We start from the raw sequence: 10427 nt of genomic DNA on the forward strand, positions 1-10427 counted from the left end.
TACGCACTAATGTAATTCTAATATGTATTTGTTACCATTTTTTATTCCTTTTTAGCAATTTAACAATATTAATTTAAAGGTTTTAGGTGCATTTTGGGGGGCTTTGAAAGGATTAGGTTTTTTACATAAATTTACATTTCCAAAAAGAGGCTCTACTTATGAAAGATTCACGTTCCGGAATTACTTCCGGAACGAATCAATTTTGTAAGTGGAACCACCACTGTATTTAAAATATGTCCATTCACGCCAATGTTCTTATTTTTTTTAATATAATGAATTTCTGTCAACTCTAAAAACAGTCGGGGCAAAACATGTACCGTAACCAAATTATGTGTCAAAATGGGTGCGAATGATTTAACCCAACATTTTCTTTTTGGGGGGGGTCACATTGACCTGAGCATTGGTTGGTCCCCCGTCAACCCATAATTGCGTTTTTTTTTTTTCGTACAATTTTTTTCTGGGTACGCTACAAGACAAAAACACCCCAAAATAGCTTCAACCACATCACGTCACACTTGAAACAATTTCGGTTATGAAACATGGCGCAGATGCTGCGGCAGAAGGAGCAGCGACGCTCGCAGGTCGTTGTTGGGCCCCGGCATCTTCCCCAGGTTCTCCCACCTGCGCAGGTCGGGGTCGTAGCGGTGGACCACGTTGGTATCGGCGTAGTCCTCCTGACTGTAGCCGCCCAGCACGTACAAGTTGCCCTCAAGAACGGCGCTGGCCGCCCCCGCGTGGGGCAGCGGCAGGGGCGAGAAGGCGGTCCAGGCGTCGCCGTCCGGATCGTAGGTCTCGCAGGCCAGCAGGTCCCCGGCCGGCCGCCCGGGCTCCGAAGAGATCCCGCCGGCCACGTAGAGCCGGCGGCGGAGGCTTTCCATGCAGTGGTGAGCACGGGCGTGAGTCATGTTTGCCAGGCGGGCGCCGCCCTTTTCCGGATGGTACGCGACCAGGGACGCCGCGCACCTGTTGTCGCTCTGCAGTCCGCCCGAGATGAAGATCTGCCCTTGCAAAACTTTGGCCACGTGTCCCCCGACGGCCGCGTCCAGTCGACGAACAAAGCTGAAATGGAAAAATTGGGACCATGTTCAAAAACAAAACTTGGGCAATCTGACCCAACTTCCTGGGTTGTTTGGCAGTTCGCGACAACCGAAAAAAGATTGGGTCAACAGTTCCCGTTGGATCAAATCGCTCCACGATGAAGATGGATGGACGAAGGTTTAGTTACTTAGTCGGTTTATAATAACCTTTCCGGTGATATAATTAATCCTAAAAGTTGCGCGCGGTTTATAAACCACAAAACAGCATGAAAACCTTGGCTTTTTCAGTGCAAAATAACCCAATCTGGGTAAAAACAACATTCGGGCAATTTGACCCAACTTCCTGGGAGGTTTAGGAGTTTTATGCAAAACAATTTCAAACATTTGTCACCAGTTATCGTTGGATCAAATTGCTCCATGTAGTGTCTTCCACAAAAAAACTTAAAACGGTTGGTTTGTTTTGTATAATACTACCCCGCAGAAAACGGGTCAGTGGGTTTTTCACCTGACCCGGATTATTTTGGGCCTGAATGAATAAGCGCAAGAGTTGGGTCAATTTGGGTCAGCTTCCGTTTGATCCATAATTGTTTTCCGAGCGTACAATATTTGCGAAAGTCTACGTTTTTATTTTGTAAGTGAGGAGTTTGACGTTAGGCGACGTTTGTTAGCATTTTCAGTCGCTAGCAGAAAACCAAGGCCCGCTCATTTGGTTACCTCCAAGAGTTAGCAGCGGGTGAGAAACATTCCACGCTGTCTAGGTAATGAGGGTGACAGCGCCCCCCGATGGCATATATGTTCCCACCTATCACCACCGCGGAGAAGTAGCACCTCTTGCTTGTCATGTCCGCCATTCTGTCCCAGCTGTTTTGGACCGGGTCATACCTGCGGTGATAGAACCGTTTCACATCCCGTGTCAGATCGTGAACGCTTAATCCCGGATAAGCCGTTTTTGAAAGGACCTGACCTGTAAACGGAATTCAGAGTGTCTTCTGTGCCGTAATACTTTTTGCCGCCCAGCACGTAGAGTCGTCCTTTGAGCACGGCGGCCTCGTGACAGAACCTCGGCGGGTCCGGCATCTCGCTCAGCCGCCGCCACTCCACGGCCTTTCTTATTCCCGTGAGGTTCATGAGGGAATTCCCGAACCAAACCTCTTTGCTCAGACAGCGACTGGCCAGGTCTTCGGAGATCTGGTCCCCTCCGCTCAAGACCAGACTCTCTTCGGGCCGGTAGACGCGGCACTGCTTCTGCGGCGCTGCCTCGTCGCACCAGAATCGCTTCTGAACCGCTCGATAGAGGTTGGCCATCTTGTGTTTGGACCACAGCTTGACCGACCGAACCTCTTTGAATTCCTCAAAGGTCATGAGTGGGAAGCGGACGGTTCTCATGAGCTCCCCGGCAAGTTTGAGTCTGGTCTCGGGATCGGCTTGGATCCAGCCCGCCACCGCCTTGAACACCACCAGCTCCGATGGAACACAAAGCGAGCGGCTCCTCAGGTATCTCAAGAGCTGTTGGGCCGGCAGGTCCCTGAACTTGGGGGTGCGAGACACTTTTGGGAATTGCCGCAACACAAAGTCCTCAGACGCTCGGAGAAGCTGCGGCAACTGGTAAGCTCGGGCGAACGCCGCCGCATCCAGGCAAAAGTGCGGATTGAGTTCTCGCCGCAGGAAGTCCAGGCTCAAGGAGAGCGCCGGCTGGTACTGAAGCTGCAGCGAGGTGGCGCAGATCTCAAAGACGTTACTCCAGCTGAGCGGGAGGCTGCCGTCATAGGAAGTCCGGACGAGAAGCTCCAACTCCGTAGCCGGCAGGAACGGAAGACTGATGTGGGACTGGGCGGACTCTCTCATCCCCGAGCTGAACATTCCGCGGAAGAAATCGCTGCTGGCTGCCAGGATGACTCTGTGAACTGAAAGCGGGACAATGAAGCTTGACATCCTGGCCCAACCTCAAGTGGACCATCAGCGTTAGGATTTGCGCTCAATTGTTGTTTTGGGATCACTACTCACCAGGAAGCGACGTTCCAACCGCTTGGAGAACGAGGTTGCAGCCCACTCGGTCCAGCCACAACTTTTGAATGGAACGGAGACTGATGGCCATTTCTTCCGCAGCGGAGCCGTTCTCCTCGCGAGCGCCACCGGGAGACTTCTTCCGTCTTCTGCGGAGAAGGTTCAATACTCTGTGAGCTCCCAGGAAGCGAGCTGCAGCTTCCACCCGCGGCACCGTGTCCTCCTCCAACCGGGATATGAGTCCGGTGTAGGCAAAGTCCACGATGGCATCCAAGCCAGGGAGCTCCACGTCTGGACCCAAGGAAATGGAGTAGCTGTGCTCTCCCTCGTCCACGCCGCGCTTGAACTTGTTTCGGACCAGATCGCTGACAGCCGCCATGACAGTGGAATGTAGGCGGAACCTCCTGCCGTCATTTGTTTGGAGAGTCAGGTCGGTGAGCAGAGATGAGTCCCGGAAAGCACTCAAGGTATGGAACATCTCTACATGGTGGTTTTCCTTGCTGTAAGTCTTCACGTTGCCAAATTCTTCGTCCTCCTGCGAGCACACCTCAGCACAGCTTGAGCCCTCCTCCTCCGGCTCTTCACGGTCCACCTCTTTGTGGCTTTTCCGCGACACGGCGGCCGTCCTCTCATCTCGCCCAAATTCTACTCCACCCCTTCTGTTTCCGTCATCTTGGAGCCCTCCGAAATCCTGCTCGTCGCCGAATACGCGTTTTCTGTTGTCTTCACACCCGGTCCATCTCCAAGCTTGCGCAGACCCGTCTCCTGAACCTCCCCGCTCAAGCTCCTGTTGGCGTTTCCCGTTTTCTTGCGGCGTCTGCTGGACAAGGTGCTCCTCGTCCTCCCAAATTTCTACCCCCTCACTCGCACCAAGCTCCCTGTTGAGTCCTGTAACCTGACTGGCTTTCATCTCCTTTTTGTTCTCTTCTGTGTCCCCCAAATCTTCATCTTTTCCCACCTGTTCCTCACCGGGCTTCACCGCCTTCTTTTCGTCTTCCACGTCATCCACATGGTCATCTTTCACCGCCTGTTCCTGTTTTCCGGCGCTCACCTCCTCGGTCTCGACAGGCACCTCGGTGTCCTCCTCATCCTCGCTCACGTTTGGCGTAACCCGGCTCCTTACCCTGTGCTCCATCGCCTTCCTCCATTGCTCCCAGTCGGGCTGCGGCTGTGGGACGGCCAGCGCCTCCATGGAGCTCACTCGGTCAGCTTCAAACTACAGTCAAGTCTTCCCCGAGTCCCGGCCCGGTTCCTTAATAAGCCCAACGTCTTGCTATATAGAGGATCCCGCCGGATAACGGCGGCCAATTACGATTCCGGATCGTCTGAAGCGCTTATGTTACACAGCTCACGTTGAAGCTTATAGAAGCGTAACATTTCAATCCAAACGGCTTTGACCCACTTCAAAGCCGCCCTACAGACTCGGAGGCAGCTGGTTCCCGGCCAAAATTCTCGCCTTCCTTGCCCGAGCCATATGACTGCGAGGGCTTTAACAATCGCCTGGAGTGGGCCGAGGTGGCTTCACGTTGCTCCTGGGCATCCAAACTCTGAGGAATCTGGGTCAAGGATCAAGAGGCGTGCTGAGGCCCGCGGGGCAACGCAACACATTAACAACTGTTGTTGCTGTGTACGCTGTGATAGGAAGCTTGTACGTTCATGGATGTGGTCCGCAACTCAGTGCGGCAACTGAGCCGTGTCCGGGACAAAATGTTAACTCGCTGATCCACTATAGTTGAGATGAAACGGCAGGTTGAATATGGACAATTTGTACACAGGCTCATTACTCATTACTTTCAGTTTGTCAAAGACGAGAAAAATATCATGGTTAGGTGCACTTTGTGCGCTGTCCACTTGGCCAAATAGGACCAGTCATTTGACAAGCCATTTAGAGCGGTGCCATAGTAACGTGAAGTTAGCCAAAAGAAAATACGTGGAGGATCCACATCCACTTCCACATCAAGAGGTTAGAAGATTCGTGACGGAGATATGCCGCCGTTTTGGAAACCTTGTCAGCAAGATCCCTGTCGCAACTAGCATACCTGACGGGGTAAGCTAAAGCTAATTTTCACTGTACAATTGCAAGTACTAAAAGTCTATAAGTAGTTCTGGTCAATGTGCATCAAGATAATACACTATAACAACGATGTAGGCTAGCTGCTAACGTTAGCCCCAGTGAAAGCGTCCATTTTTGAAACAAATGTCTCTCGCATAGCCAACTGATCTTGAATTTGAATATTAACATTGAAATTGTGAAATGCACAGCCGTAAACAATGCATCATTATACTGTGAAGCTAAGTTAGAAAGGGATTCAAATACAAATAAAATATTTTATACAATACAGATGAAATGATTGGGACTGGTTTAAGGCCTAAGTCAACCTTTCACTGGCTGTGTAATGAGCGTAATGAGCTACAATGGCAAATCCATATTTCCAGTTATGGTGGTGAGAGTAATATAAAAGTAATGTAATAGTAGTCTAATGCATTACGTTTCAAATACAGTAATATTGTTACATAACTAATTAGTTTAAAATGACAGTAAGAAGTCAAACCGCATTACGGTTTGGAAACAACTTTCCCAACAGTGTGTATTACAATATTTTGTATTTGTTGATAAATATGAACAGTACGTGTGCATTATTGCTGCAAAGACACGCAATAAATACACAATGGAGTCAGACGTCGCGTGCTTTAAAGGATTCGATGAGTGCGGAAGGACGTAAACAGCCGCGCGGGCCTCAAGGCCGCGTTTGGCAACTCGAAGACCGGCGGGAGCACCGATCCATCTCGATGACGCTCTGGAAATAGACCACTTCATTCCAAACCGTCGCAGTCCGTGCGAGTGCGTTTATTTTTGCCGCTGTCACATGAATTCCAAATTTGAAAAAAGTCGTTTTATTAAAACGTCGTGGACCCTCCAAACACTTGGAATGACAATTTGAAAAAAAAAAAAAAACAGGTTTAGCAGTCAGCGGGGGATTTCCAGAAGGCGTCACAAAAGTGGTCAAATTGTAGGTCAAGTTGTTGTTGCTTGCACTTCCTGAGGAGGGCGCAGCTGAGACATGAGGACAAAGAGACAAGGACATCCGGGGCGCTCGTCATCGCGAGAGAAACCGAGGAGTTGCATAGTCGACATTGTTGGGAGTGCGCGTCTGTTTTGGAGGTGAGGTGAGCCGGCTCGGACACGTGAACATTGGAACATAAAAAACAAAACAGAAACCCAACAACATGAAAGCGTCTATTTGTGCTTGATCCCATCGGACGCTCCGGCCGGCTCGTCAGGCTCTGACCCACGGGAGCAGGAGGGACGCCATGGCGGCGGCCAGGGTCAGCAAGAGGACGAGCAGCGGGGGCGCAAGGGGCGGCGCCCAGCCGCGAGCGTCGGGTTCCCGCGCCGCTTCCGCCGGCTTGTCCGTACCGGACCTGGAGATGATCAGCGGTCTCACCTGCGAGATGCTCTCCTGCGCGCGCGGACGTCGCAGCAGGTGAGTAGAGTACAAGAGTTACTTTGGCGCCAGCTGGTGGCCGGAAAATCCTGCGTATGATTACCCCCGACCAAACCGACCTCAAAAAGCATGCTTGCAGTCTTGATTACAGCTGGTATGAAAGGTGGTAACCGGGACAGCCTCGAGTCTCGAGTTCCCGAGGATTTGGCCAGACTTGTTGTTTTGTTCCGATTTTACGTCGGTGGCAAAAATTTCAAATGTTTTCAGCAGACCCCTTGTTTTGTCTTGATTTGACCCAGGTCGCATCCCCATGTCCCGTTTGAACAATTTTGAGCCTTGTGTCTGGAGTCCCAAAAGATTTCGCCAGCCTTGTTGTTTTGTCCCGATTGAATGTAGCCTGCGTCCTGACGTCCCGTTTTAAGCGAGACAGTCCTGATTTACAGCCTTGAGTCCCGAGGCCTGGAGGATTTGGCCAGACCGATTTCATGTAGGTCGCATTTCAGCAGACTCGCGGTTTGGTCCCGATTTTACGTAGGTGTCCCGATTTTACACAGGTCGCATCCCGGGGTTCCGTTTTACCCGAGACAGTCCCGCCGAGTCCGGAAAGATTTTACCAGACCCGTTCTTTCGTCCAGATTTTATGCAGGTTACGCCAGTTTTAAATGATTCCACCAGACCCGTTGTTATGTCACAATTTTACGTAGACTGCGTCCAGATGTCCCGTTTTAACTGGGACAGTCCTGATTTTCAGCCTTGAGTCCCGAGTCCTGGAAGATTTGATTTGGCCAGACCGTTTTGTGTAGGTGGGATCAATTTCAAATGCTTTCAGCAGACTCGCGGTTTGGTCCTGATGTTATGTAGCTGTCTCGATTTTTCATCGGTCGCTTCCCGGGGTTCCGTTTTACCCGAGACAGTCCTGATTTTCAGCCTTGAGTCCCGAGTCCTGGAGGACTTGGCTAGACCCATTTTACTGTATGTAGGTCGCAGCAATTTCAAATGCTTAGCAGACTCGCAGTTTGGTCCCGATGTTATGTAGCTGTCTCGATTTTTCATCGGTCGCATCCCGGGGTTCCGTTTTACCCGAGACAGTCCTGATTTTCAGCCTTGAGTCCCGAGTCCTGGAGGACTTGGCCAGACCGATTTTATGTAGGTCGCAGCAATTTCAAATGCTTTCAGCAGACTCGCAGTTTGGTCCCGATTTTACGTAGGTGTCCCGATTTTACACAGGTCGCATCCCGGGGTTCAGTTTTACTCGAGAAAGTCCCGATTTTGAGCCTTGTGTTCAGAAAGATTTTGCCAGACTCGTTGTTTTGTCCAGATTGTATGTTTTAATGATTCCACCAGACCCGTTGTTTTGTCCCGATTTTACGTAGGTTGCATCCCGATGTTCCGTCTTAACCGAACAGTCCCAATTTTGGGTCTTGCGTCCCGAGTTCCGAAGAATTTCACCAGACCGGTTGTTTTGTCCGGATTTTTACGGGCCGTATTCCATTCATTAGTCACTATTAACGCTCTCCGTGTGTTTTAATCGGACAGCTGGATTTGTAACCACTCCATCCTGGGGTGGACATACAGTATGTTTGCGTTTTTGTCAAATTCACCCGAATCAAATTAAAAAAGGGGCGGTCGACTTATACTTGTACACGGAGAAATACGGGAGAGCTTTGGGATCACCTTGTGGCACGTCGAAATGAGTGGAGGCGTTTCATCCCTTACTTCCAGAATGGTGCGGCTGTGCGTCCTGTCCGGACTGAGCCTGAGGTTCCAGCGGCGCGAAGCGTGAGCCAGGCCGCCGTCGTCCTCGCTCTCGGTGGTGTCCTGACGTGCCAGCCGCGGTCGCTTGCGGCGTCGGGAGCTGATCCGCTGGAGCGAGCCGGCCTCTTGCGGTCTGCGGGTAAGACGGGAGCGCGGGCGCCGGGGTCAAAGCGGACGGCGCGAGCGCCGGGGTCAAGGCGGGCGGCGCGGCCGAAGGGTGCGGGCCGGCGTCACCTGCAGTCGCCGTCCTCGATGTCGGCGTCGGCATCGCTTTCTCCCTGAGGGTCGGACATCGCGCACTCCTCCTGCGGGTGCCGAAAAGTCGCATTTTTCAAACGCGGGCTCAAACGTCTCGCGCCTCGGATGAATTTGCGGGGCTACCTCGGTTCCGTATCCCTCAGAATAACGGGTCATGGCCACTGAGCTGAGTTCGCCTGCTCCTGCCAATCACATGAGAAAACAAATGACCCGGCGAGATGTCGCTTGAACCTCCTGTTGTGTTTATTTGCAAGGAACAGCAATAATGTCCCCGGGTCAATTTGGCCCGGCCCGTATTTCCTTAGCCAAAGGTGTACGAATAGTGTATAATCTGAATCCCATGTTTTGTTTTGACCTGTGATTTAGCTTATTTGTCAAGAACAGCAATAATGCCTCTGGGTCCATTCGACTCCCAAATATTTCCTTACCCAGAGGCTTACAAAATGTGCGTAATCAGAATCCAGTGGTTTGTTTTGACCTGTGATTGATCCCGGGGGTGTGTGCATTTCTCCACGAGTGTCAAAAATGTTCTTTTTTCGATCGGAAACATCATTTATACCCGTGTCTTGCCTTTGTTTCGCGGAAACAGCAAGAATGTTCGAGAGTCGCTTCTCTGGAATGCTGATAACAGCATGGGTCAATTTGACCCGAGGCTAATTTCCTTACCTGGAAGTGTAAGAAGAATTATGTATAATCGGAATCCAGTGTTCACGACTTTCATTTCCCAGCAGCTAACGGGCTCAAGTTGTAATCAATACTGTTCAGCGTGTTTTCTCAAAAGGTGACATCTGAACTTGAATTCAAACTGCTGTAAATTTGTGAAATTGCCAGTTATGTTATATCATTTGAAAATGTACAATTAAAACGGATCAAAACCTTTCTTTTCACTTTTGAAAGCCAGCTAAAGTCCATGTGATATAAGTGCATGTGATAAGTTATTGCGCCACGCTAAATCATCAGTATACATTTTGAAACGAACCCTATGTCAATTTTGCTTGAAAAAAATGATCATTTTCGTTGGAAGAAAAGCATTTTTAGGCGGTAGTGCAAAAGAAGTTTGGCTCGTTCTCACAATAAGTAGAAAAAAACCCTATGCAGTATAGTTGGTAAACAAAAAAAAATCAACAGACAAAAAACGAGCGTTGTGTGCGTGTGATGTGTGTGCGTGCGTGTGTGAGATGTGAGATGCGAGACGTGGACGAGGCCCTTACGTAACGGGCAACTTTTCACATCAGGACCAGACACCGAAGGATGGCGCCAATGTCGCAAACTCCCGCGTGAGCACAAAAACAAGTCAGACTTTGACGCCAGCCGAAAAGCCCAAACGGCAACAACCATTTGCTCGACATCCGGATGAAATAAACAAAGCAAAATCTTACCTAGAACTCATGTGCGGGACGCAACCAGACCTAAACGCCAAATGGAGTCCGGCGCTTGGACGCGAAACTGACGCACGCCACGACGTTTGACATTGTCGCAAATCCCTCGTGACGTCACTAGTACAGATGAATGACAGCTCCGTCCACGGCGGGCTACAGCTAGAGCGGAAATGCGTCACGGGATGACTGGGTTTCAAAATAAAGCAGACTGCAGACACCTTGCTCTTTTTCTTTCCTTCTTTTTTCAAATAAACGATCGATACATACGTAAAAAAGGGAAACTGTGATGAGGAGGGGAGGCAAGAAAAGTTTATTTTGTTTAAATTGACATATTTTTTAACAGGATCACAATGAACAATGAAACACAACGAAAATGTTTACAATCAGACTTTCCGGATCAGAATTGCATCAACATTATGTATAAATAACGTAACATTTCAGTCAGAGGTGTCCAAACTACAGCGAGGGGGGCGTTTGTGTCCTGCCACCCACATTTTTGCACAGAATTAATTAAAAAAAAATCTTGAGGAGAGAAACTGCGCCTTCAT

At 50.0% G+C, this 10427-nt stretch overlaps 2 protein-coding genes across 3 annotated transcripts; both read right to left on the reverse strand.

Annotated features, from left to right (window-relative positions):
• Positions 1-42: 42 nt before the first annotated feature.
• Positions 43-5729, reverse strand: LOC148428736 (kelch-like protein 33). 2 transcript variants are annotated; one of them, XM_088423872.1, is made up of 5 exons: positions 3042-5729; positions 2002-2941; positions 1752-1919; positions 964-1059; positions 43-870 (listed from the first exon to the last, which is right to left on the reverse strand). In XM_088423872.1, the coding sequence occupies exons 1-5, from the start codon at positions 4231-4233 to the stop codon at positions 531-533; spliced, it is 2736 nt and encodes a 911-aa protein (XP_088279998.1). In that variant the 5' UTR covers positions 4234-5729; the 3' UTR covers positions 43-530. The 2 variants fall into 2 exon arrangements, with proteins under 2 accessions (XP_088279998.1, XP_088279988.1); XM_088423862.1 differs by having other exon boundaries at positions 43-1059.
• Positions 5730-5873: 144 nt separating this feature from the next.
• On the reverse strand, positions 5874-10046 carry LOC148428737 (uncharacterized). Its single transcript, XM_088423885.1, has 5 exons — positions 9880-10046; positions 8624-8682; positions 8477-8547; positions 8204-8375; positions 5874-6502 (listed from the first exon to the last, which is right to left on the reverse strand). Exons 2-5 carry the CDS (start codon positions 8654-8656, stop codon positions 6320-6322), a joined length of 459 nt encoding a protein of 152 aa, XP_088280011.1. The 5' UTR covers positions 8657-8682; positions 9880-10046; the 3' UTR covers positions 5874-6319.
• Between the last annotated feature and the right edge of the window lie 381 nt (positions 10047-10427).

This window comes from Hippichthys cyanospilos, chromosome 1, assembly GCF_059441005.1.
Source record: "Hippichthys cyanospilos isolate Australia breed blue-spotted pipefish chromosome 1, RoL_Hcya_1.0, whole genome shotgun sequence".
In the NCBI taxonomy this organism is placed as follows: Eukaryota; Metazoa; Chordata; class Actinopteri; order Syngnathiformes; family Syngnathidae; genus Hippichthys; species Hippichthys cyanospilos.